At 38.7% G+C, this 27,959-nt stretch overlaps 1 protein-coding gene across 2 annotated transcripts in view; it reads left to right on the top strand.

The window, feature by feature from the left end:
• Nucleotides 1-683: 683 nt before the first annotated feature.
• The window catches only part of SNAPC3 (small nuclear RNA activating complex polypeptide 3), a 50,072-nt gene continuing 22,796 nt past the window's right edge, over nucleotides 684-27,959 (top strand). For both annotated transcript variants that reach the window (XM_043977128.1, XM_043977127.1), the window contains exons 1-7: nucleotides 684-997; nucleotides 2,698-2,775; nucleotides 4,778-4,862; nucleotides 5,610-5,714; nucleotides 9,089-9,238; nucleotides 23,978-24,060; nucleotides 25,506-25,670. In XM_043977128.1, the coding sequence (XP_043833063.1) occupies nucleotides 702-997; nucleotides 2,698-2,775; nucleotides 4,778-4,862; nucleotides 5,610-5,714; nucleotides 9,089-9,238; nucleotides 23,978-24,060; nucleotides 25,506-25,670 (962 nt within the window). In that variant the 5' untranslated portion in view covers nucleotides 684-701. The remainder of the gene's footprint in view (nucleotides 998-2,697; nucleotides 2,776-4,777; nucleotides 4,863-5,609; nucleotides 5,715-9,088; nucleotides 9,239-23,977; nucleotides 24,061-25,505; nucleotides 25,671-27,959) is intronic.

The following is a 27,959-nucleotide window of genomic DNA, read 5'->3' on the forward strand; positions in this document are numbered from 1 at the left end:
TTAACATCTCTGGGCCTAAGTTCCATCATCTGTTAAATAAAGGGTTTGGGCTGGGTGCCCTTTCCAGGTCTAGATCTTAAATGTCTGCAACCCTCATTCAGCTTTGGGGGTAAATATCTGGCAGAGCCAGGTGTCAAACCACGTGCCCTGCTGCCTTCTCCCCAAGTATGTATGTTGCAATCAATGGGTGGATGCACAGAATGTGACCCTGTCCCTTTCACAGGAAGGTTTCTCCACCCCAGACATTTTTTAAAAATATCTAGAAGGCATTACAAGAACGCGAAGTCTATGGGTGCGGAAGCTAGGGAGAGAGCATTTTTGGGAATAAAAGTTGGCCCGCGCGATTCCCCTAGTGGGGCCGCAGATCCCACAGTGAGAACCGCTCCCACTCAGCAGCTCCTCCCAATGCAGAGAACAATGCAATCTAAGGACACGCTCCTGAGGCTTTCTCTGCTGCGGACTGACGGGGCGGGGCTGGGCGGGGCGGCTGCGCTGCTGAGGAGCGAAGCTTTCTGGGAAATGTAGTACCTCGTTCTTCTCCTCTCCCGGCTGAGGGGTTCGCTCTCAGTGTTGGAGAAGGGAGGACGCTGCTCAAAACTACAAATCCCGCTACACACCGCGCTCCCGGCTCTAGTGGGAGTGGCTGGGGGGGGGGGGTGGAAACCCGGCTTTTGCGGGACGAGGAACAGAGGAGGGCGAACATGGCTGCGGACTGTGTTGGCGGTAGCGGCGGCTCCTCAGGCTGCGGTTCCTCCGGCGGTGTGGTTGGGTTCAGGTTCCCAGAATACGAGATCCCGGAGCTGAACACGAAGCCTTTCCTCGTGCAGGCCGTGGGAAACCTGTGGAAGGAGAGGCTTCTCGGGGCCCGTGACTTCTCCCTGGAGCCGCCCGAGCCCAGCAGGCTGGACGGGGCCGGAGCCGGCGAGGAAGACGCGGCCGTGGCCGAGGACTTGGGCTGCAGCCCGGAGACTGCGGCCGAGCTGAGCCTCGTGTGTGGGTGAGTGCTCCGCTCCCCCCCCCCCCCGCCGACTTCCGGGCCCTACTGGGAGGGGGAGAAGGGTCCCAGTCTGAACCCCTGCACTGACCAGACCTCCCCCACACACACACCAGAACACTCCTCAGAGACCATTTAGGACTGCGGGGGAGGGAGTGGGGGTGGGTCAGGAGAGCTGGGTAACTGCTAGTGGAGGAGGAGATGGAGTTAAGGGAGGGAGTTTGGGGGGCTACTCCAAAGAGACATAGGCCACCTATCATCCTTTTGTTACTTAAGAAGGTGTATCTCGTGGGGGCAGCTAGGTGGAGCAGTGGATAGAGCTCCGGCCCTGGAGTCAGGAGTACCTGAGTTCAAATCCGGCCTCAGACACTTAACACTTACTAGCTGTGTGACCCTGGGCAAGTCACTTAACCCCAATTGCCTCACTAAAATTAAAAAAAAAAAAGGTGTATCTCATGAAAAAGTAGCAAAAGCTAATAAAGGAAACCCTTGGATAATGTAGCAGGGGAGGAGGGGTTAATGGAAAGAGTACTGGAATTGGCATCAAATCAGCCTTTATTTAATTCCTACTACGTGCCAGGCAATTGTGCCCAGCGCTGAGGCTACAAAAATGAGGCAGAAGACGGTTCCTGTCCTCAACGAGCTTACAGTCTAACGGGGGAGACAAATCAGAGGTCCTGGGTTTATATCTTGGTTCCTGGGTGACTCTGGGCAAGGCATTTCACCTCTCTGGGCCTTAGCTACCTCTCTCTCAAAAGGAGAAAGTTGGATTTAAGTTCCCTTCCGGCCATGAGTCTGTCATTTTTGTGCAGCCTACAGTCTGTGACATTGTATCACAGTTAGATGTTTTGAGAGTTTCCTTGTTGAAGTGCTGCTTAGTATCTTCTTACTGATGATATCTTTGGTCATGGCATGCCTCCAAAGAAAAGAAAGTAAGTAAAGTAAAAATCTGTCTGGTGTCATTTAGCCACTAACAGTATTGGAAGAATAAAAATAGTCTTGTTCTCTTGTTCAAATCTAGCCTCAGACACTTAGCAGCAATATGACCCTGGGCAAGTCACTTAGCCTTTTTGACATCCTGAGGATCAAATGATATAATAATTGTGAGGTGTTTAGCACAGTACCTGGCATAGAGTAATTGCTTTATAGATGTCAGCTATTATTATTACTATTATTTTCTTAATGAAGGTTTGTTGAAGTAATAGAATGTTAAACCCACCAATCACACCTAGTGTTTATTTCAGAATAATTGTACCAAAAATATTTCATTCAGTGAAGTTTTCTTTTGTAATGTCACTATTTTGTGTGTGAGGGTACTTGGGGTTAAGTGACTTGCCCAGGGTCACCCAGCTAGTAAGTGTCAAGTGTCTGAGGCCGGATTTGAACTCAGGTCCTCCTGAATCCAGTGCCTTTGCTTTATCCGATACGTCACCTAGCTGCCCCCTACCTTACTTTTTAGTTGTTCAGGACATTCTCACTTTAATAGACAAGGATGGATATCTCATGGGTAAAAATATCTGAGTTATGGAGCAGCTAGATGGAGCAGTGGATAGAGCACCCGCCCTGGAGTCAGGAGTACCTGAGTTCAAATCCGGCCTCAGACACTTAACACTTACTAGCTGTGTGACCCTGGGCAAGTCACTTAACCCCAATTGCCTCACTAAAAAAAAAAAAAATCTGAGTTATTGCATTTCCATCTTTAGCCTGGATAAATTGAAGTACTGTGAAGAGGAGGATGATCCAGAAGTCATTCCTGAAGACACCAACCTAGTGACTTTGGGGTATGATAGACTGATTTTATAATACAATATGAATTTTTTTTAAGTTCATTTTCCATGTAGTAAAGACACTTATACACAATAATGTAATACCTTTTTAGTACAAGCCAGATTCCATCTAAGAAATAAAATTTCTTTCAAAATATGTGAATGATAGGGGTAGCTAGGTGGCGCAGTAGATAGAGCACCGGCCCTGGATTCAGGAGGACCTGAGTTCAAATCCGGTCTCAGACACTTGACACTTAGCTGTGTGACCCTAGGCAAGTCACTTAACCCTAATTGCCCTGCCAAAAAAAAAATTTTGAATGATGAGGTTTCTAAACATCAGCCTTTTGTTTATTTGTTCCAGACTATTTCTATTAACGATACAGGTACCATGTTCTAGACTCCTGGACTTTAAAAAAGTTAGCTATTCTATTGAGATCCATATCTAATACATCACAAAGTCCTTTTGAGTGTTCTCTTTTTGTAATGTCTCACGTCTTTCTTTCCCTTCCTACTGCCAGCAGCCACCCTAATAGGAGTGTTATTACCTCAGAGTGGTTTTAATTTGCATTTATTAGTGAAATTATTAGTTAGAGCATTTTTTTCACATAGGTATTATTACCTTGTGTTTCCTCCTCTGAAAACTGCTTGTTTATATCCTTTAAGCATTTATCAATTGGGGAATGGCTCTTATTCTTATAAATTTGACTCAGTTCCCTAGATATCTTAGAAATCCAGAGAAACTTGCTGCAAAGATTCCTGGCCTCCCCCCTTTCCTGCTTTTTAGCTAATTTTATCTGCATTGGGAAAACTTTTTAATTTTATGTAATCAAAATTGTCCATTTTACCTCCTTTGAACCTCTCTATCTCCTGTTTGGTCATGAACTCTTCCCCTATACATAGATCTGAAAGGTAATTTTCATGTTCCTCTGATTTATTAATATTACCCTTTATGTCTAAATCATTTACCTTCATGGAGCTTGTCTTGGTATATGGTATGAGATGTTGGTCTTTTCCTAGTTTCTTAGTTTTCCCAGAAGTTTTTGTCACCTAATGAGTTCTTCCCCTAACCACTAGGATCTTTGACTTTATCAAATGCTAGGTTCCTGAGCTTATTTGGTTCTGTAATTGTGTACCCAACATGTTCCACTTATCAACCTCTCTCTTTCTTACCCAGTACTAAATTGTTTTGGTTTTAGCTTTGTTTTGTTTTGTTTTCCCTTTTCTTTTTTTCCGGGCAGTGAGGGTTAAGTGACTTGCCCAAGGTCACACAGCTGTCAAGTGTCTGAGGCTGGACTTGAACTTAGGTCCTCCTAAATCCAGGGTCAGCGCTTTATCCACTGTACCACCTAGCTGCCCCTGAAGAAAGTATTTTGTTTTGTTTTGTTTTCCCTTTTTCTTTTGTGGTTTTAGCTTTGTAGTGTAGTTTGAGATCCAGTACTGCTAAGACTCTCTTGCTTCCCTTTTTTCCCCATTAATTTCCTTGATATTCCTTTTCCTTTTCTTTCTTTTTTTTTTTTTTTGGTGGGGCAATGAGGGTTAAGTGACTTGTCTAGGGTCACACAGCTAGTAAGTGTCAAGTGTCTGAGGTCAGATTTGAACTCAGGTCCTCCTGAATCCAAGGCCAGTGCTTGATTCACTGTGCCACCTAGCTTCCCTCCTGATATTCTTGACATTTGATTTTTCAGATGAATTTTGTTATTTTTTCTAGCCCTATTAAATAATCCTATGGGAATGTGATTGATGTGGCAATGATGAGTAGTGTTTGGTGGGGGGGGGGGTTGTTTTTTTCTTTTTTACAAAATGCTTTCCCATTTAGGTGTTTAACCCAATCAACTTCATTGAGTACACTGAAAGAATTAAGTAAAATTTTCCAGTTTTCAATGAGATCAACAAATTCCTAACCCTAGGCATTAGAACATCTATTTGTAGAAAATCTTCAGTTATTTTACACACAATTTAAAAATCATAGATATCTTTGATATTTTTAAAAATTTTATTTTTCCCAAAACTCCAATAGACTTAGAAAGAGAGCTTTGGAACATCGAGAAGAAACCATAACAGTAGATCGTATCTGCAGACAAGAAACCTTTGCCTATGAGATGGTAAGATTCCTTTTTTTCCCTCACTGCTCATAAAATAATTTCCTCTTGCTTAGTGAAGCCTTTTTACTATTGTAACGATTGGAATGACGCCACCTGCTGGATACTTACTGTAGAAGAGTTCTGCCCATGAAGGGAAGGTCTTTGAGGGCAAGACCAGGCATCAGCAAGTGACGCGCCACTCATTAGATATTTTAGACAGTTTAGCTAGAATTTTAGCCCTTAACACTATATATGCTTAACTTAATTCCCAGGCAGTTTTTTAAGAGTGTATAACAGGCAGTATGGGGGGAGGAAGATGAGGAGGAGAAACACACACAATTCCAGTTACTGATGCCCTTACCCTTCTCAGGCTTTGCTTTTGATTTTCTTCTTAGTGCTTTCCTTGGTTCTGTTCTCAGTACTGACTTTATATCTGTTTCTAGCCCTGCTCCTGGTTCTTTTTCTGTTTCCCACATGAACCTGGCTTTTTATTCTTGCTTCATCTTTCTCAGGCCACATCCCTCCTCTTACTGTAAGAAAACTAGGAATTTTTAGGCAGATAAAAGATGAGATTTTGTAACATCACTGAAATTTTTAGGGTCATCTACTTTCCCTTCTATCTTCTTATCCTTTTGGTTTGTCAGTAAACCATAGTTTTAAAGCAATGTATTTAATTATGACCATGATCAATTGTGAAATATAAAGCAGCTTTTTGAATTCTAGAAGCTTACTTGGATAATATTCATTTTTTCCCTTCTTCCCTATCAGGAGTCACATGCCATAGGAAAGAAGCCATCAAATCCAGCAGACTTAGTTAATGAAGGAGAACTTATCTTAACGCTGAATATCTTCTATCCTGTTATTTTTAGTAAGGTCAGTTCTGAAACCTAAAAAATAACCCAGTGATAATAAAAAGTCCCTAGTTGTTTTATCAGGAGTAGTCTGCTAGAATAACCAGTCAACAAACATTAGGAAGCATCTACTATGTGCCAGGTACTTGTGCTAGATACTGGGGATGCATAGACAAAAAAATGAAACTGTCATTGTTTTCAAGGAGCTTTCATTCTCTCAGGGGAGACAGCTTGTCTATACATACATACATATATGCACACATATAGACATACATATCTTTGTACATATGTATGCATGTATGTATAAGCATATACAGAATAAATATATAGGGAAGGGAGGACACAGTCATATGAGGGCATCAGGAAAGGCTTTTTGTGTAGATGCTGCTGCTTGAACTGAGTCTTGAAGGAAGCAGGGATTCTGTATAATTGAGAGCAAGAAGGAGATACATTCCAGCCCAGGGTGGGGGTGGGACACAGCCTTACAAAGGCATGGAAATGGAATAGGGAGTGTTGTATGTGAGATACATCAAGAAAGTCAATTTGGCTGGTGGCAGAGTGTGGTAAGAAGGAGAAATATTTAATGGGACTGAAAGAGGAAGATGAGACCAAGTGTTTTAAAGACCAAGAGCATAAAAAACAAAACAAAGATTTCTATTCTCTTCTTAGAGGCAATAGGGAGTTATTGGAGTTTGAGCAGAAAATTGATATGGTTCTATCTGTTCTTGAGTAAAATATTTTAGCAGTTGTGTGGAGGATAGATTTGAATGGAAAGAGAATTGAGGCAGGGGGACCAGTTAGGAGGTCTTTGCAGTTATCTAGGCAAGAGGTAATGAACACCTGAATTAAGGGCTGTGTAAGAAACAAGAAAGGGTTAGACGTGAACATAAAAAAATGACAGGATTTGTTAACTGATTTAATGTGAAGGGGAGCAAGGAGTTGTGGCAAGTGAAACTATATGTGGTCACCCTATAATTGTCCCAAGTGTTAGGGAATTTAGCTGGGATTTATAATGTATTTGTTTTTTAGAAATTAGAGGTTACTACATCAGTTTGGGGCATTAAGCATTTATTAAAGCATATTAAATATTAGTAAAGAGAGGACACATGGCTCTGAAAGATAAGAAAACCTAGCTAGGAAAGAGAAGAGAGAGAAAAGAGAAAATGGGGATCCCTAATGGGCTGCATCTTCTCTCACCAAATTCCTGGGCCAAAGAGCAAGAGTGTCTGTGTAAGCTTGCTGAGGGCAGCAGGAGAGCCCGCCCGTATACATTCCTCAAAGCTAATTGGCTAGCATCATTCAAATCTATTGGTTCACTGGATTTGAGGGTGGTTTGGCATAGTCATGCTGAGGTCAGAGCCCAGAGAACAGATCCTCTGGCAGGAACAAGGCGTGGTTTTGAATGAGGTAACTTCCTGACTCTGGGTTGGCCTTAAGAAAGGTCAGGCCAGGCGCTCTCAGCAGGGGCTTCTGGGAGTCCCCAAAACCCCTATTAATAATTTTCTCACAGAATCAAGGATTATGTGATGGTTACAAACCTGGGAGACTGGTGATGGCCTCTGCAGAAGGTTCAGTAGGGGGCAAGATTTTGGGGGAAAGATAATGAGTTTTGTTTTGTACATTTATATTTGAAAGGTCTCTAAGAAATCTATTTTCACATGTCCTATAGGCAGTTGGGAAAGCTGGAATTCTTTTGTTGTTTTTTCCCTTTCTTTCACATTCTACATGGTCCAGAAATAATACTGCCATATATTATTTAGAGTTTAAAATGCTGTCTTTGGATCTGGAAGTCCCCATAGGCTCTCAAAGACTTAGAAATGCTTGGTGTGTTGAATTGAAAGGTTTTGTGTTTATAAGGAAGACTCGTGAATATAATGGGATGTTGGATAATCTGGTTGGGAGGCCAGCCTCATTAAATTAATATTCACATTTAATTTCTACATAAACTGTTGGCCTCATGAATAGACATGTAATTTTCACAAAATCACTGACTGGACTAGACTTTAAAGATCATCTTATCCCTTTGGTTTAAAGGAAAATGAAACCCTGGCAGATGAGGTGACTGCCCAAAAGTGGCGGCAATAAATTTGAAACACCTTCTTCTAAGCTGAAGTACGGTAATTAGAAATTGAACCTGAATCAGCTGATAGTTATTTTCAGTCACTATATAACCAGTGTCCTGCCTTTAAAAATTCTTTAGGGGGCAGCTAGGTGGCGCAGTGGATAGAGCACCGGCCCTGGAGTCAGGAGTACCTGAGTTCAAATCCAGCCTCAGACACTTAACACTTACTAGCTGTGTGACCCTGGGCAAGTCACTTAACCCCAATTGCCTCACTAAAAAGAAAAAAATTCTTCAGGTTTAAAAAAAGAGAGAAATATATATATATATATAACTTATATATATGTAAACATACTTAACGTGTAAAATTGGTTGTGTTTTCCTTAATATTACATTAAATGATACACCATATCTGTTGTACCTCCCTCAGGGGTGTTTTAAGGCCAGAATGACATTAAAAATGGAAAAGCATATTAAACAAGGAAGAGTATAAATATATTTAAAGTGACGGTAGTAGCTTTTAAAATAGAGGTAATCTCTAGCTTATGAGTACCCACCATGATACTAAATATCTTTTTTTTTTTTGGCGGGGCAATGGGGGTTAAGTGACTTGCCCAGGGTCACACAGCTAGTAAGTGTTAAGTGTCTGAGGCTGGATTTGAACTCAGGTACTCCTGAATCCAGGGCCGGTGCTTTACCACTGTGCCATCTAGCCACCCCATTTATATAATATCTTAAGGTTTACAAAATACTTTCCTTACAACAACCCTTTGAGATAAGTACAGGGTGGGCCAAAAGTCACAATGGTTTAATAACTTTTTGAAAATTATTTTTTCTTTATTTTTTGCCATTTGTGAGATTTTGGTTTTTACATGTAAATTTTTTTTCCTACATATAAGTATTGAAACCTCTTAATGACTTTTGGCCCACCCTATAGATGATTAGCATCTCTGTTCTGCAATGAAGAAAAAGGTTTAAAGAGGTTAATTGTCTTGCATAAGGTCAACTCAATTATCTTCCAACATAACTTTTTTTTTTTTTTTTTTTGGTGAGGCAATTGGGGTTAAGTGACTTGCCCAGGATCACACAGCTAATAAGTGTCAAGTGTCTGAGGCCAGATTTGAACTCAGGTCCTCCTGAATCCAGAGCCAGTGCTCTATCCACTGTGCCTCCTAGCTGCCCCCCAACATAACTTTTAAGTGTTGGAAATGGGATTTGAGCATGGGTCTCTCCTTACTTTGTTTCCAGTATATCATGCCTGCAGAGAGAGGTCCTTAATCCTAGTGCAGGTACATTTTCCTTTTTGTTGCTGACTTGTCATGCTATGTGATTTGTAGCATAAAGAACGAAAACCCTATCAAACCCTGCTGGTGTTGGGCAGTCAAAAGCTCACAGAGCTCAGAGATTCATTTTGCTGTGCTAGTGACCTTCAGATTGGAGGAGAATTCAGCAACACACCTGACCAGGCACCTGAACACACCAGCAAGGTAAGGTGATTTTTCACAAAAACTAGGCAATTGATAAATACATGCATATACAATTGTGGTTTGTAATGTTAGATGTTCTCTCAACTGTTCTCTATGGACAGGCTTTAAGATGATTTTTTTCAATTTAGCCTTCTCGAGTGTTTCATAGAAAATGCAAAGGAATAAAAACACTAGGCTCTTGAGAAATGAATAAAATTTCGAAACTGGCAGTAAAATAAAGGAAATGAGCTTTGTTTCATTACTTGACTCAGGTATACTGCACTAGTTTATGAATCAGAAGACCAGCTCTAGTCCCAGCTCTGCCCCATACCATCCACATTATCCATGTGATCTTTAGAAAGTCATTTAAATTTTTGGAACTTTAGTTTCCTCATCAGCAAACTGAGATATTAATACATGTCCTGTTTGGTTACCCAACTTTATTATATTTGGGTGTCATAGTCATAAATCAAGAGCTGGAAGGGATCTGAAGTCCTCATCAGGCCTCTCATTTAATAGAGAAGGAACCTGAAATGAAGAGAGGCTAAATAACCTTTCCAGGGTCACAAAGAAGTAAGCTTCAGATCTGAAATTTGAACCTAACTCTTCTTCTGCCTCTTAGCAATACCACCCTGTAACTTCCACCTCAGTAATATACTTTTAAGTACTTTGAAAAAATAAAATCATATAAATGTAAGGTATTACTGTTACCGGTAACATAACTTGAAACTGTAAAGGAATGACTTTTTTTTCTGATAAAAATATTTTATTTTTTTCCATTTACATGTAAAGATAGTTCTCAACATTTGTTTATATAAGATTTCCAATTTCCAGTTTTTCTCCCTCCCCCCTCCCCTAGACAGCAGGCAATCAGATATAGGTTATATATGTGTGTGTGTGTGTGTGTATACACACACATTAAACATATTTCTGCATTAGTCATGTTATAAGAGAAGAATCAGCAATAAGGAAAAACCTCAAAATAGAAAAACAACAGCCCCCAAAACAAAAGAAATAGTATTGTTCAATCAGCAACCATACTCAACAGTTCTTTATTTTTCCTGGATTTGGAGATCCCCTTCCATCATGAGTCCCTTGGAACTCTCCTGTACCATTGCATTGGTGAGAAGAATCTAGTCCATCATAGTTGATCAACACACACAATGTTGGTGAGCAATTGGGGTTAAGTGACTTGCCCAGGGTCACACAGGTAGCAAGTGTCAAGTGTCTGAGGCTGGATTTGAACTCAGGTCCTCCTGAATCCAGGGCAAGTGCTCTATCCACTGCGTCCACCTAGTTGCCCCTAACACACAATGTTGATGATACTGTGTACAATATTCTTCTGGTTCTGCTCATCTCACTCATCAGTTTATATAAGTCCTTCCAGGTTTCTCTGAACTCCTCCTGCTCATCATTTCTTACAGCACAATAGAATTCCATTACATTCATATACCACAACTTGTTCAGCCATTCCCCAGTTGATGGGCAACCCCTCAATTTCCAATTTGCCACCACAAAAAGAGCAGCTATAAATATTTTTGTACATGCGGGTCCAGGAATGACTTTTTTTTAATGAGTTTTTAACTGCTTTGTCTTTTTTACTCCCCATTTCTGGTCAGTTATCAAGTTCTGATCAGTCTGCCTCCACAATCTGTATTATATCCATATTTCTCTTTCTGTTCTCATTACTGCTTTCCCAGTTCACTCCCCTGTTGAAGTAGTCTCATAACTTTTTCTTTCTTCTAGTTTCTTCTCCAGTCCATCTGTGAAGGTTGGTCCTACTCTTCATTTTTCTTTTTTCTTTTTCTTTTTTTTGCTGGGCATTGGGGGCTAAGTGACTTGCCCAGGGTCATGCAGCTAGTAAGTGTCAAGTGTCTGAGACCGGATTTGAACTCAGGTCCTCCTGAATCCAGGGCTGGTGCTTTATCCACTGTGCCACCTAGCTGCCCCCCACTCATTTTCCTAATACAGCTATGATCTCACTCCCTTTCTTATACTCCATATACATACTTTGACCAAACTTGGAAGTCATAGAATCTTGGAGGTAAAGAGAACCAACCATATAGATTATCTAGTCTAGCTCTTTTTACAGATGAGGAGACTGAGGCCCAGAGAGCATTCTTATCTTTCAGTGCCCAGTTTAGGAGCTACCTCCATGAACCTAGGCTGGGATTGTTCATAGTACTTTGTATGTCTTCTATGTACTTTTCATATAATGTTTTATAATTATTTATACCCTTGTTTTAACCACCGTAATAACTATGAACTCTTTGAGGACAGTCATATATCTTTGTATCTCTCCTAGAACATTGCTTTTAACGTTAATGTTTGAAAGAAAGGGACTGGGGCATCTAGGTGGCACGGTGGATAGAGCACTGGCCCTGGAGTCAGGAGTACCTGAGTTCAAATGTGGCCTCAGACACTTAACACTTACTAGCTGTGTGACCCTTGGCAAGTCACTTAACCCCAATTGCCTCACTAAAAAAAAAGAAAGAAAGAAAGAAAGGGACTACCACATGTCACAAAGTGTTATTCCCCTCTTCTCTCATTAATCCCATTTGTTAAGGGCTAAAATTCTAGCTAGTCTGTCTAAAATATTTAATGAGTGGTCGCCAATAAATTATAAGCTTTAGCAAGAGTTAGACTTTTAAGCATTTATTAAGGAGAATAAGAATTTGGTAAAGAGAGAGAAAGGCCTAGATTCCTATCTATTAAAGGGAGAGCACATTTCTAGCTCCGCTCTCCACCCGAGTCCAGAGGAAAGAGAGCGAGACTGAGCACCAGTCTCTTCCTTCCTCCTCCCACTAGCCCGCGTCACTTCCTGACACCAAAGAAAAGACTCCTGGTCTTGCCCTCAAAGACCTTCGCTTCATGGGCAGAACTCTTCTACAGTAAGTCTCCAGCAGGTGGCGTCATTCCAATCGTTACACATTCCTACCTATTAAATTAACTTTTTAATATCTTATCAATATCATGTCAGTGTCTTGTTTCCTTCACATGATCTTATACTATAGGAAGTCGTTTTATAGCTAGTCAGGTAGAGCTATTACAGAGTTATAGAGGGAGCTCATTGCTCATAGATCAACTATAGCAATAGGTCTGGTATAACTTCATGATAAATATGCATTAGAGAAGCAATAAGAAGGAACAATTTGTTGCTTATCATTGAAAATGGCAAAATTCACTAGTGAGAAGATTATTCCTATTTTATGTGTCTTCAATACATTATTCTTGTATTTTGAAATGGACACAAGTTGTAATTAGAGTAGGGAATTTCAACAGACAGCTATGTCAAATAAGGCATTATTAAATTTATAGAAATGTTTAAAGAGGACATTTTGCCAATTTATTTAATTAATGCCTTTACATCTAATTCCTAATCCCAGTATGGAGTGGCCTCAGGTTCACAGAGGCAGTACCAGAATAGAAATAGGTTTTGGGTTAAACAATACCTATCAAGCTGAAAAGGCTTGGACTGCAGTTTTGAAATCCAGGGAGCAATCTAGCTAAGTTATGGGAGGGGTTACTTACCACCAAACAACCCCTAAATGAAAATTGTTTTAACTGCAATAGCTCATAAAACTATTTTAAGTCTTAGAGTGGTTGAAACCTATGTCTCCTGGAAGAGTGAGTGCCTACATAAATTAAATTACAAATCTTTTGAAGTATTTAAGTAGTGAACTAGCTATCTATAGACTAACCATCCTTTTTTGTTATTATATCCAAAATTATTTGTTAAAATTCTCCAGTTTGGGGGCAGCTAGGTGGTGCAGTGGATAGAGCACTGGCCCTGGATTCAGGAGTACCTGAGTTCAAATCCGGCTTCAGACACTTAACACTTGCTAGCTGTGTGACCCTGGGCAAGTCACTTAACCCCAATTGCCTCACTAAAAAAAAACAAAAACAAATTCCCCAAGTTTGATTCTTTGCTTAGGTTACTATTAAATAGAAGAATGATAAGGAAGAAAAAAGCTGGGACAGAGGTGAGAGCAGTAGTACTTCATTGGATCTGTGAATATTCCCTGCAATAATACAACTCATGACCTGTTCTTACCCCTCTCATCCAGTGCTATTTTTATTCATGTCCTTTCTTAAGTCCTCTATTGAGCAGCTATCCAATGTACTGGAGGACTTCTGGACTTAAGAAAAAAAAAATCACTAAAAGTCTAACATTTGAATTCTCTTTCATTCCTTACTCTCCTTATGTGGTTGTTCCACTTTTCCCCAAATATAGATCTCCTGGATGACATCTTTTATGCTGTCACTTATGGACAGATCATCATTGGTTAATATGCCATGTCCTACTAATAAAATATCTCTTCATTTTCCTTTAGGTCACCTGAGATTTTGATTTTGTTTTTTCTTAATTGAGGTGTTCCATAATTCATAGCAATATAACATCACCAGGGGAATACTGACATTAAAAAAATAGCTTTTTTGTTTTTGTTTTTGGTGAGGCAATTGGGGTTAAGTGACTTGCCCAGGGTCACACAGCCAGTAAGTGTTAAGTATCTGAGGCCGGATTTGAACTCAGGTTCTCCTGACTCCAGGGCCAGTGCTCTATCCACTGCGCCACCTAGCTGCCCCAAAAAGATAGCTTTTTTATGTTGTGGATCAGCTAGGATTGTTGAAAGTGTTATGTAGATTACCAAATATAATTTAGTCAGCTCTCTTCCTGTTCTGTTCTGGACCCAGCTAAATATCCATTTGTATTGTCTAACAGGAAGTTAGTTATATACTGCTAGATTAATTTAGTGGACTTCCAGTTCAGGCATATGTTATACTAACTGAACTAATTAGAGATATAGTCATTCTTCATGGGTAAGCTGTACTAAACAAATGAAAATACTGCCTAAATTAATGTAATTATTCAGTTCCATACCAATCAATCAACAAAGAAGCACTAGCACTTGCAGCTGCAGGGGAGTAGAGGCACTAGTTACAGTTCCAGGGTGGAGAAGAGTACTTGTGCTCCCTCACAGTTCCAGGGCCAACAGGAGAATATTGGTACTTGTAGCAAGAGGGGAATAAGGGTCCTTGTCACAGTTCCAAGTCAAGAGAAGAGCACTAGAGGCTACAGCTGCAGGAGCGGAGGGGACCTGGTCATAATTCCAGGGCCAAGAGGAGTACGAGTGCTCTTCATGGGTAAAAACCAGAGCACAGGCCAGGAGAGCAGTGACCACACCTCTCCTTGGATCATGCTACCTTAGAAATACCAAAAACTGACAGATTCCCAGAACTAACTCTAAAAACAGCAGCATGAGACACTGACGCTTAGGACAGGGCCCGCTCCCCCTACCCTGGTAGTAGAGCCCAATATTAAAAGAACATTCAAAGTGAAGAAATAGGCTGGAAAAGTGAGCAAACAACAACAAAGAACCTGACCATACAAATATACTGTGTTGAGAAGACACAAATTCAGAAAAAGATATGCATGTCAAAATAGCTACAAGCAAAATCTCAATGGGTGGGTGCAGGGGAATGTGAATTGGACACAAGCACAAAAAGAATTCACAGAAGAGTTCAAAAAGGATTTTAAAAATCAGATGAGAGGTAGAAGACAAATTGCGGGGAAGGGGTGACATGAGAAAATTGTGAAAAGAGTCAACAGCTTGGTAAAAGAGCCCCCCCCCCCCCAAAAAAAAATACTGAAGAAAATAAGACCTTAAAAAAACAGAATTGGCCAAATGGTAAAAGAGGCATAAAAGTTCACTGAAGATTAGAACTCCTTAAAAAACACTTGAATTGGGCAGGTGGGGAAAAAAGAGGTACAAACGCTTACTGAAGAAAAGAATGCTAAAAAACAGAATTGGCCAAATGGAAAAAGGAGTATAACATTACACTAAAGAAAGTAATGCCTTAAAATTAGAATTAGGCAAGTGGAAACTAATGACTCCATGAGACATCAAATAAAACCAAGTCAAAAAAAAGGAAAAAGTAGAAAAGTGAAATATTTCATCAGAAAAACAATTGACCTAGAAAATAGATCCAGAAGAGATAATTTAAGAATTATTAGACTTTCTGAAAGTAGATATATCCTAGATATATGTCAAGAAATTATCAATGAAAACTGCCTAGTATCTTAAATCTAGAATGTAAAATAGAAATTGAAAGGCTTAATCCACTAATAACCCCCTGAAAAAGATCCCAAAATGGAAAATCCCAGGAGTATTATAACCAAATTCCAGAGTTCAGGTCAAAGAGACAAAGCATCTGGAAAGAAACAGTTCAGATATCATGTAGCCACAGTCAAGATTACACAGGATTTAGCAGCTTCCATGTTAAAGGAGCAGAGGATTTGGAATATAATTTGAAAGGTAATGGGTTAGGATTACAACCAAGAATTACCTACCTAGTAAAACTGAATATAATCCTTCAAGGGGAAAAAATGGATATTCAATGAATAGAAGACTTTCAAACATTCCAGGTGAAAACACCAGAGCTGAATAGAAAATTTGATCTTCAGATAAGAGTCAGGAGAAACATAAAAATGTAAACATAAAGAAATCATAAGGGACTTAATATGGTTAAATTGTTTATATTACCATGTAGGAAGATGATATTTTTAATGCCTAAGAACTTTATTGTTATTAGGGCAATTAGAAGGGTGTGTGTGTGTGTAAAGAGAGTGAAGTGTGTATAGGTATGAATTGACTATGATTAGATGATTCCCCAAAAAGGGGGGGAGGGGTGAAAAAGAGGTATGTGGGAGAAGGGAAAGGAAGAATGGAGGAAATTCTCAAAAAAAAAAATGCACACAAAGAAGAGCTTTTATAGTGGAGGGGAAAATGGGGGGGGGGGTGAAAAATACTTAAACCTCACTATGATTGAAATTTGTTCAAATAGGGAATAACATACACATTTAGTTGGGTATAGAAATGTATATCTTACCCAACAGGTAAGTAGAAGGGGAAGAGGATAAGAGAAGGGTTGAGGGGAGGGGAGCCGTTGGCAATAAGAGGGAGGTTGAATTGAGAGAGGCAATGGTCAAAAACAAAGAACAGGATAAAAAGAGAGAAAATAAGATGGAGGGAAATTGACAGTAATTATAACTGAATGTGAATAGGATGAACTTAACCAAAAAATGGAATTGGCTAGCAGAATGGATTAGAAACCAGAATCCAATAATATGTTGTTTACAAGAAATATACTTGAAACAGAAAGACACACAGAGTTAAAATAAGGGGCAGGAGCATAATCTATTCTTCAACCGAAGTATAATAGGCAGGAGTAGCAATCGTGGTCTCAGACAAAGCAGAAGCAAAATAATCCTAATTGAAATAAGCAGGGAAATCATCTTGCTAAAAGGTACCATAGACAACAAAATTTCTATCAAATAGTATAGCAACCAAATTCTTAAAGGAAAAGTTCAGTGAGTCACAAGAGGAAATAGTAAAATTACTAGTGGGGGACCTCAACTTTCTCCCTCAGATTGAAATTAAACTAACCAGAAAATAAATAAGAAAGAAGATTAATAATAAATAATTAGAATCTCAATTATTTAATTATTTTTGGTGGTTAATAGATAATTAGTTTTAATTTAGAATTTTAGAAAAATTAGATGATGAATGTCGGAGAAAATTGAATGGGAATATGATTATATGTTTTTCTCAGCTCTACATGTCACCTTCAAGGGGAAAAATGATGATTTTTTAGGGCATAAAAACCTCACAAATGCAGAAAATCAAAAATATTAAATGCATCCTTTTCAGACCATCATGCCATAAAAATTACATTCAATAAAAAGTCATGGAAACATAGCTTAAAACTTGGTTGGATCAAATCCGGCCTCAGACACTTAACACTTAATAGCTGTGTGACCCTGGGCAAGTCACTTAACCCCCAATGCCCCGCCAAAAAAAAAAAAGTAAAGCAGGAAACTGGGCAAAGAGCTTTTTAAAAGAACTTCGGGGGGGGGGGGCAGCTAGATGGCGCAGGGTTAAAGCACCGGCCCTGGATTCAGGAGTACCTGAGTTCAAATCCGGCCTCAGACACTTGACACTTACTAGCTGTGTGACTGTGGGCAAGTCACTTAACCCCCATTGCCTAAAAAAAAAACAAAAACAAAAAAAAAGAACTTCTCTGATAAAGGCCTTATTTCTCAAATATATAGAGAACTAAGTCATATTTATAAGAATACAAGTCATTTTCCAGTTGATAATGGTCAAAGAGTTTGAATAGGCAGTTTTCAAAGAAATCAAAGTCATGAAAAAATGCTCTAAATTACTATTGATAAAGAAATGCAAATTTAAACAGTCCTAAGGTACCACCTCACACCTATCAGATTGACTAATATGTCAGAAGACAGATGTTGGAAAGGGTGTGGAAAAATTGGGATGCTAATGAACTGTTGGTGGATTGTAAACTGACACAGCCATTCTGGATAGCAATTTGGTGGAACTATACCCAAAGACCTGTAAAACTGAGTACCCTTTCATCCTGCAATACCACTACTAGATCTGTATTCCAGAGATACAAAACAAAGAGAGAAAAGGACTTGATTATTATTTTTTTAAAAAAAGTTCTTTTGGGGGCAGCTAGGTGGTGCAGTGGATAGAGCACTGGCCCTGGAGTCAGGAGTACCTGAGTTCAAATCCGGCCATAGACACTTAATACTTACTAGCTGTGTGACCCTGGGCAAGTCACTTAACCCCAATTGCCTCACCAAAAAAAAGTTATTTTTATGAAGACAAAGAATTGAAATTGAAGGGATTGTCTGTTAATTGGGAAATGGCTGTTTATTAATATAATGGAACACTATTGTGCTGTAAGAAATGACAAGGATGATTTCATGAAAACATGGAAAGATTTACAGGAATTGATGCAAAGCAAAGTGAATAGAACCAGGAGAACATTATACACAGTAATAGCAGTATTGTATGGTGATCAATTGTGAATGACCACTTTTCTGATCAATACAGTGATCCAAGGCAATTCTGAAGGACTTACTATGAAAAATGCTAATGCTCCTCTAGAGAGAGAACTGATAGAGAAATTGAAATGTAATTTTTAAACATTTTTTTTATTGTTTTCTTGTAACATGGCTAATATAGAAATGTTTTGCATGCTTCCACGTGTATAACTGATAATACATTTCTTGCCTTGTTGGTGGGTGGTAGAGGAGTAGGAAGTAAGAAGAGAATTCAGAACTCAATGTGTTTTTCCGGAGTAAAATTTTAATGGAGATCTACTTAAAAAACACCAAAAGCTTTTTTTTTTTACAAATAAATATATTATTACTTAATGACATATAATTTCATTCAGTTGTACAGGAAATTATTCTTATGAAGGTTTTTTTTTTTTTTTTTCAGTTTTGAGTTCCAAATTCCCTCCCTGTCTTCCCCATTGAGAATGCAGGCAGGGGGCGGCTAGGTGGCGCAGTGGATAAAGCACCAGCCCTGGACTCAGGAGTTTCTGAGTTCAAATCCGGCCTCAGACACTTGACACTTACTAGCTGTGTGACCTTGGGCAAGTCACTTAACCCCAATTGCCCTGCAAAAAAAAAAAAAAAAAGAATGCAGGCAATTAGATATGTGTTATATATATATATATGTAGTCATGCAAAATATTTCCATATTAGGCATGTAGTTAACAAAAAAAAACATAGACACCACGCCCCCCCCCAAAAAAAAAAAAAGAAAGAAAAAGTATGCTTAGATCTGTATTCAGACTCCATCAAGAACTCACCTTTTTTTTTTTTTTTTTTTTGGCCAGGCAATGAGGGTTAAGTGACTTGTCCAGAGTCACACAGCTAGTGTCATGTTTCTGAGGTCGAATGTGAACTCAGGTCTTCCTGAATCCAGGTCTGGTGCTTTATCCACTGTACCACCTAGCTGCCCCCTGAGAATTCACAATTAAAAAAAAATAATAATGTTTAAAAATAGTTCGTGGTGTTAAAGAAACATGGCAAAACTTGTATGAACTGATGAAGAGTTAAATGAGCAGAACCAGGAGAACAAATTAGACAATAACAACACTGTAAGATAAATATCTTTAAAGGACTTAACTCTGTACAATGACCAACCATAAATGCAGTTTCCTGATGAACCGTAACAGAGATAAAGCTCAAGATACTGAATGAAGGTGTACGTTTTTGGACATTATAAATGTGTAGATTTGTTTTATTGTACATATTTGTTATAAAGGTTTTTCTTTCTGTGGGGGAGGAGAGTTGGGAATGAGAGGTAGGCTAGGGACAGGGAAAGGAAGAAACAGAAAAAAAATCATTGAAGGATTATCTTAAAATGCACAGTTGATGATCCAACCATTCTGGAGAGCAATTTGGAATTATGCCCAAAGGGCGATAAAACTGTGTATACCCTTTGACCCAGCAATACCACTTTTAGGTCTTTTTCCCAAAGAAATCATGGAAAGGGGAAAGGGACCCACATGTACAAAAATATTTATAACTGCTCTTTATGTGGTAGCAAGGAATTGGAAGTTGAGGGGATGCCTATCAATTGGGGAATGGCTGGACAAGTTGTGGTATATGAATACAATGGAATACTATTGTGCTGTAAGAAATGATGAGCAGGAGGAGTTCAGAGAAACCTGGAGGGTCTTACCTGAGCTGATGATGATTGAGATGAGCAGAACCAGAAGAACATTGTACACAGTATCATCAACATTGAGTGTTGACCTACTGTAATGGATTATATTCTTCTCACCAATGCAATGGTACAGAAGAGTTCCAGGGAACTCATGATAGAAGAGGATCTCCAAATCCAAGAAAAAAAAAAAAAAGAACTGTGGAGTATAGATGCTGAATGAACCATACTATTTCTTTTGTTTTTGGTGCTGTTGGTTTTTTTTTTCTATTTTGAGGTTTTTTATCATTGCTCTTGATTTTTTCTCTTATAACAGGACTAATGCAGAAATAGGATTAATGTTATTATGTGTATAGATATATATGTGTGTATAGATATCTATATGTATATGTATATAGATATATAAATATAACCTATATCAGATTACCTGCTGTCTAGGGGAGGGGGGAGGGAGGGAGAAAAATCTGAAATTATAAAGCTTGTATAAACAAAAGTTGAGAACTATCTTTACATGTAATGGAAAAAATAAAATACCTTATATGTAAAATTAAAAAAAATTTTTTTAAATGCACAGTTGAAAATAGAAGGGTAGCTGGAAGGAATCATAACCTATCAAGACAACTTTGAAAGTTACTCGTATATACTGTAACGATTGGAATGACGCCACCTGCTGGAGACTCGCTGTAGAAGAGTTCCGCCCATGAAGCGAAGGTCTTTGAGGGCAAGACCAGGAGTCTTTTCTTTGGCATCAGGAAGTGACGTTGGCTAGTGGGAGGAAGAAGGAAGAGACTGGCGCTCGGTCTCGGGCTCTTTCCTCGGGACGCTGGTGGAGAAGGCAGCTAGAGATGCGCTCTCCCTTTAATAGATAGAGGAATCTAGGCCTTTCTCTTTACCAAATTCTTATTCTCCTTAATAAATGCCTAAAAGTCTAACTCTTGCTAAAGCTTATAATTCATTGGCAACCACTCATTAGATATTTTAGACAGACTAGCTAGAATTTTAGCCTTTAACAATACTGAATTTATTGTGTGCCTAAAAAAACCAAGTTTATAATAGAGATTATTAGTTTCATATAGTCCCCTTTCTGTTTTACTGTGTATATGGAAATGATCATCTTATTTGCTGGATCTCATGTCAAGCTTTCTCTTGACAGTTTTTTCCTCTTTATTTTTCACTGTTTCATGAGAATAGTGTTTTATAAATGAAATTATACTCTAACCTGGCCTTGGCTTTGGCTTACAGTTCACTTCTCTCATAGTTATGGTGACTACTATTTACATAGGCTAAAATTCTGGGGGATGATGATCAGAATCATTTTTTGTTTTGTTTTTGCAGGGCAGTGAGGGTTAAGTGACTTTCTCAGGGTCATACAGCTAGTGTCAAGTGTCTAAGGCTGGATTTGAACTCAGTTCCTCCTGAATCCAAGGGCAATGCTTTATCTACTGTGCCACCTAGCTGCCCCCAGAATCGTTGTCTTTTTAAAGATTTTTAGTCATTTCCTGCTTTGAGGAGTCAGTTTTCATACTTGTTTGGAGGATAGATGATGAAGAATGTTACCCACTTCCTGACAGAGAGGTGATGGACTAATATGCAGAATAAAGCATACGTTTTGGACAAGACCAATATAGTAGGACTTTGTTTTGGTTGACTATGCTTATACATAGTCATGGGTTTTGTTTTTCTTTATTTCTTTCTTTTTTAGAGAAGGGAGAGAAAAAAGTGCAAGGGAGAATTGATAACTGAAAAAAAATTTATTATTCAGTTTCATTTTTGGTGATGTTTGGTGTTTCAGCACCTTTGGACTCTCCTTATCCTGGGAGACCCAGTGATCTACCTTTTTTTTTCCTTTGGGCAGGGCAGTGAGGGCTAAGTGACTTGCCCAGGATCACACAGCTAGTAAGTGTCAAGTGTCTGAGGCCAGATTTGAACTCAGGTCCTCCTGAATCCAGGTCCAGTGCTTTATCCACTGCACCACCTACCTGCCCCCTACCTTTGGACTCTTTAAAGAAAGTATTCATGATATGTAGGTATGAGACTTCTGAATTATCTACAAAGCCCCATTTGTTTCTTTTTTAAAATAAACAGAGAAAGGCCTAATAAACATTTTTACGTATAGTTTTGAGTTCCAGTTTTTATCCCTCCTTCCCCTCACCCTTCCCTGAAGTGGTAAGCAATCAGATGGCTTATATATGTACGATTATGTAATACATTACCATATTAGTCATTTTGTACAAGAAAACTTGAATAAAAGCAAAAAATGAAAGTGAAAAATAGTGTGCTTCAGACTGTGTTCCATCAATATCAGTTCTTTTTTTTAATAAAGTTTTTTTTCCTGTTAAATGTAAAGATAGTTCTTAATTTTTGTTTATACAAACTTTCCAATTTCAGATTTTTCTCCCTCCCTTCCCCCTCCCCTAGACAGCAGGTAATCTGATATAGGTTATATATATATATATATACACACACAATAACATTAAACATATTTCTGCATTTGTCATGTTATAAGAGGAAAAAAAAATCAGAGCAATGACGAAAAACCTCAAAATGGAAAAACAACAGCACCCAAAACAAAAGAAATAGTATGGTTCTGTCAACATCTGTACTCCACAGTTTTTTTTTTTTTTCCTGGATTTGGAGATCCTCTTCTATCATGAGTTCCCTGGAACTCTTCTGTATCATTGCACTGGTGAGAAGAATATAGTCTATCACAGTAAATCAACACACAATGTGGATGATACTGCATACAATGTTGTTCTGGTTCTGCTCATCTCACTCATCAGCCCACGCAAGACCCTCTAGGTTTCTCTGAACTCCTCCTGCTCATTGTTTCTTACAGCACAATAGTATTCCATTTATCAGTTCTTTCTTTGGAGGTAGATAGTATGTTTCATCAATAGTCCTTTGGGATTGTCTTCAAAGCCCCATTTCTTAATACTGAACTCTCTTTTCTAACCTTCATTTCGCATTTTTCTTTCTTTTCCTGTGATCCTCCTTTCACTAAAATCTACAAGTACACACAACTTGTTTTAGAGAATCTTGCCAAGTTCTTTGTAGAATTTCCTTACTTTATCCTCTATAACATTGTGATTGGTGTATAAGTTGCAATTATGCTTTTATAGTTATGTGAGGGGACTTATTGGGATGAACTCCCAGGATTAAGTATAGATAGAAGCTAGATTTTATTCTGATTACCATTATCTAGTAAAAAGCATATGGGGGGCAGCTAGATGGCGCAGTGGATAGAGCACCGGCCCTGGAGTCAGGAGTACCTGAGTTCAAATCCGGCCTCAGACACTTAACACTTACTAGCTGTGTGGCCCTGGGCAAGTCACTTAACCCCAATTGCCTCACTAAAAAAAATTAAATTAAAAAATAAAAAAATAAAAATACAAAAAAGCATATGGAGGGGCAGCTAGGTGGTGCAGTGGATAGAGCACCGGCCCTGGATTCAAAAGGACCTGAGTTCAAATCCAGCCTCAGACCCTTGACACTTACTAGCTGTGTGACCCTGGGCAAATCATTTAACCCCAATTGCCTCACTCCCCCAAAAAAGCATATGGATTTAGAGTTGAAGGTGAATCAAATTTATGAAAGCACTTTAAAAATGTTAAAAAAGCATTGTACAAATGCTTTTGTACAGAACATTATTACTCTTACAACCATGCTAAAGATAAACAGCAGCAAAAAATATCTGAGACTTCATGCTGGCAGTCATAAGGAAAAAAAAAAGTTGTTAGCATGAAAAGGTTTATTTTCCATCAAAGTATTTTACCGGGGGCAGCTAGATGGCGCAGTGGTAAAGCACCGGCCCTGGATTCAGGAGTACCTGAGTTCAAATCCAGCCTCAGACACTTGACACTTACTAGCTGTGTGACCCTGGGCAAGTCACTTAACCCTCATTGCTCTGCAAAAAAACAAAACAAAGTATCTTATCATTGAAGTATGCTGGTTTAAGGGAATCTCTTTTACAAAACTGTTTCAAATACAAGTATAAACATAAATTAAATTCAAAATGTAACAACTAAAATAACAGTATAATAAACTGAAAATGGTGGAACCTTGCACATATCTTGAGTTCTCACAAAATTAGTTTTCTGTAATTTTAAAACCATACTGGTGGCTAACACTGGTACATTTTAAAAATGTAAACAGTTGTACCTGCTTTTTTGTGTAATTATTAAAGGCATATTTTTCCCCCTCAATTCCCTTATAGGATCTTTACAAGTCAGCTTTCTTTTATTTTGAAGGAACATTTTACAATGATAGAAGATACCCTGAATGCAGAGATTTGAGCAGGTAATTATTTTTCGTAAGATCTATTTTTTCCACTTCTAAAAATGAAGGCACTGTAAATAACCTTGAAACTATGACTTTTGAATAAGAGTTATCTTGACTGCCTAAGATATTTGGGAAAAAATGTCAACTTCCTAACTTGTTGAAAATTCTGTAATCAGAGCATTGAGCTAGTCATAAGTATTTATCAAACCAAAATAGGAATTTTCCCGACAGGGAGGTATTGAGAATATTTATTTGGGGACAGACTTACATTAACTTCTACAAATATCTTTAAAAACAAAAACTTTTAAAAACTTACTCATAGTTATTTTATATTGTAACCTTGCAAACAAGTCAAAAAAAAATTTCGTTACCATACCATTAAAATGTATCACCCTAGGGGGCAGCTAGATGGTGCAGTGGCTAAGCACCGGCCCTGGATTCAGGAGTACCTGAGTTCAAATCCGGCCTCAGACACTTGACACTTACTGGCTGTGTGACTGTGGGCAAGTCACTTTACCCCCGTTGCCTGCAAAAAAAATAAAAAATAAATAAAAATGTATCACCCAGCTGTTCTTCGTCATAGAATAGTAAAATGGATTGACTTTGATTTTTTGCATTTACTCTGGGGAAGAAACTGTATGTAATTAGTAATTTTTTAAAATCAAAGCTATGAAATGCCTATTGTACAGAATGTTGTCCTGGGTATTTTGGAAAAAGAAATTAAGATTCACTCTCTGCCTTTAAATTCTAACTTAGAGGTTAGTAGAGGGATGTGATACATAGACATATGTGATACAGTACGAATGAGTGCAGGAAGGTCATTGATAACTGGGGGTGGGGAAGTTAGGAATCAGAGGTTTCCTAAAGCATGATGTAGTACTGCTGAGTTAAACTTGAGGAGACAGCTAGTTTGCACAGTGGGTGGAACACTGGACCTGGAATCAGGAAGACCCAAGTTGAAATCTGACTTCAGATACTTACTAGTTGAGTAAGTCACTTACCTTTTCTCTGCCTAAGCTACCTCAACTATAAAATGGGGATAATGAAAGCATCTACATTTCAGTGTTATAACAATAAAATATATACAAAATGCTTTGCAAACTTTAAAGTACGGTGTAAATGATAGCTGTCATTATTATTATTATTTTGCTAGAGTTACCAGTGGGTGGTGTCCTAACTAATTTAGTCAGAATTCTGTATTCTTATAAGTTCGTTGAGATTTTCCTCATGCCAGCCCAGTGAGGGCTCTTCATAAAGCCATACCAATCGCAAGGAGTAAAGGAAAGGGATCTTGTAGCATCATCATGTCTTAGCTACAATGACTGCCATCCAGAATTGTCAATTCTCCAGTTAACTGGGTGGTGTTGGTTGTGGTGCAACATGACACTCCTGCCAAATGTCTTCCACCCTTTTAGGTTTCTTGGGCATCATGGTTGATCACATATACTCCTGCTTGTTTTCAGAACAATTATTGAATGGTCAGAGTCCCATGATCGAGGATATGGGAAGTTCCAGTCTGCTAAAATGGAAGATTTCACCTTCAATGATCTGTACATTAAATTAGGTTTTCCTTACTTGTATTGTCACCAGGGGGACTGTGAGCATGTTGTTATCATCACAGATATAAGGTATGTTGAAGTATTTAGGTCATCTTCCTTTCTCTTTTTTGAACATACATACATCAGAATAGGAAAAAAAAAAACACCTTGTAATGTCATTATAGGCTTCTTAGAGCCAAAGCCCCAACTTGATTTTGGTTCAGTGACCAAAGTTTCATAACCACTTACTATTTCCTCATTTTCTGTCTTCTATTTTGTTTTATAGTAAATCTAAGGGGGCAGCTAGGTGGCACAGTAGATAAAGCACTGGTCCTGGATTCAGGGGGACCTGAGTTCAAATTTGGCTTTAGACACTTGACACTTAACTAGCTGTGTGACCCTGGGCAAGTCACTTAACCCTCATTGCCCCACCAAAAAAAAAATTTAATCAGTATAGTAAATCTAAATTCTTAACTCATATTTAACACAAGCACCTATGAGGGATGATTATGCATTTTGTGGGTCACCCAGGTACCTTCTTGTTTACCTTTTTTTCCCTTTTCATGTTTAGATTATTGGTTAATACCTTTACCAGGTGGAGAAAGAGAGAAAAATAATATTTTTAGAAATTCTGGTAAAAAAAAATTAATTGGAAGGATTAAGTTTCCTAAGAAGAGTCTTAGGAGTTATATGTTTCACTTAATTATGGCACAGATAGAACTCCTTTTACTAACACTTGGAATTATAGTGTCTACATATACAAGACCCTGGCTACCTACCTCTTTACCTTTACTGCCTTTTTCCAATTTGGTACACTGTGAGATTGCTATGAAAAAGCTGCAACCTTTTGCCCTCAAAGCCCTTAAACTCTCCTTCTGTGGGAGTTAAAGAAGCTGGAGACTTTAGCTTTATCTCTGCCTGAGCTTGTCAGAGCCAGTGGGGAAAATTTAGGTGGCTAGCTGTCTTAAGATTGCCATCTCTCCTCACATCCACCAGCCGCTACTCTTGTTCTCTTCCCCTGCTGCCAGAGCATTCTTCTTTCCACTTGACCTAGATGATCATCTTGTGTGAAAGTCACCACTGCAGGGGCAGCGAGATGGCGCAGTGGATAGAGCACCAGCCCTGGAGTCAGGAGGACCTGAGTTCAAATCTGGCCTCAGACACTTAACACTTACTAGCTGTGACCATGGGCAAGTCACTTAACCCCAATTGCCTCACCAAAAAAAAAAAGAAATAGAAAAGTCACCAATGTTGTTGTCAAGAGATAGCTTTGTCACTGCAGCTATGAGCAGAGGAGGGGAGATAGTTGTGTTCTTGGCATCTCCACTTAAAATTTCATACTCATTTTTCAGGGGGAAGCAGATTATAAATGGTTAAGATGTCTTTGGTCCTGTAGTTTAGCTTCATTATGAGTGAAATAGGCTAATGTTGGTTGGCATGGGAATTTGGTTATTACTAAATACCCTATATAATTGTTTCTCTGGAAAATGCAGTATGAGTTGCAAGTGACAAAGTTAAAATTGACTCTTCAGAACGCAACCTCTTTAGAAGTTGGGTGCTATTTTTAATTAATTGAAAGCTGTTAAAATCCCAATTAAAATACTCAGGTGATGGGGGCGGCTAGGTGGCGCAGTGGATAAAGCACCAGCCCTGGATTCAGGAGTACCTGAGTTCAAATCCGGCCTCAGACACTTGACACTTAATAGCTATGTGACCCTGGGCAAGTCACTTAACCCCCATTGCCCCGCAAAATAAATAAATAAATAAATAATACTCAGATGATAATCTATTTTGGTTTACTCCTGGTGTTTCAATTATTATTGCAAATCTTTCTAAAATGTATTATTTAGTTGCCTGTATTTATAAGTAAGACAAACTCAATTTAATTGTATCTTTGATATATAGGGATTTTGCAGGGTTATCATTTTGAACACATGGGAAATATGCAAAGGACTTTCATAGCGAAAGGGGATCGGATACATCATTATAGTTCCACATGGAATAGGACCAATGGGTAGAAGTCTGACAGGGACATATATTGGCTTGATGTAATGAAGAAGTTGCTAACAAATGTGATATATTGGCTTTAAAAAAAAAAATGAATGACCTTCCTCACTAAAGTAATGAGCCCCTTTCATTTGAAAGCAGTTAAGCAGACACCAGATGATATGTCAGTGATGTTAGAGGAGATGTGGGAGTTTGGATGAGATTCAGTTCAACAGTTCAACAAACATTTATTAAGCACCTCCTAAATGCAAAGCCTGTGATAAAAATTAGGGAGACAAAGACACACAACTGTTCTTTCTTTCAGGGAGCTTATATTTATCAGTTAGTACAATTGTACAAGATGATTGGGGAGTGATTTGTAGAAATAAAATT

This window comes from Dromiciops gliroides, chromosome 1 (genome assembly GCF_019393635.1).
Source record: "Dromiciops gliroides isolate mDroGli1 chromosome 1, mDroGli1.pri, whole genome shotgun sequence".
Classification (NCBI taxonomy): domain Eukaryota; kingdom Metazoa; phylum Chordata; class Mammalia; order Microbiotheria; family Microbiotheriidae; genus Dromiciops; species Dromiciops gliroides.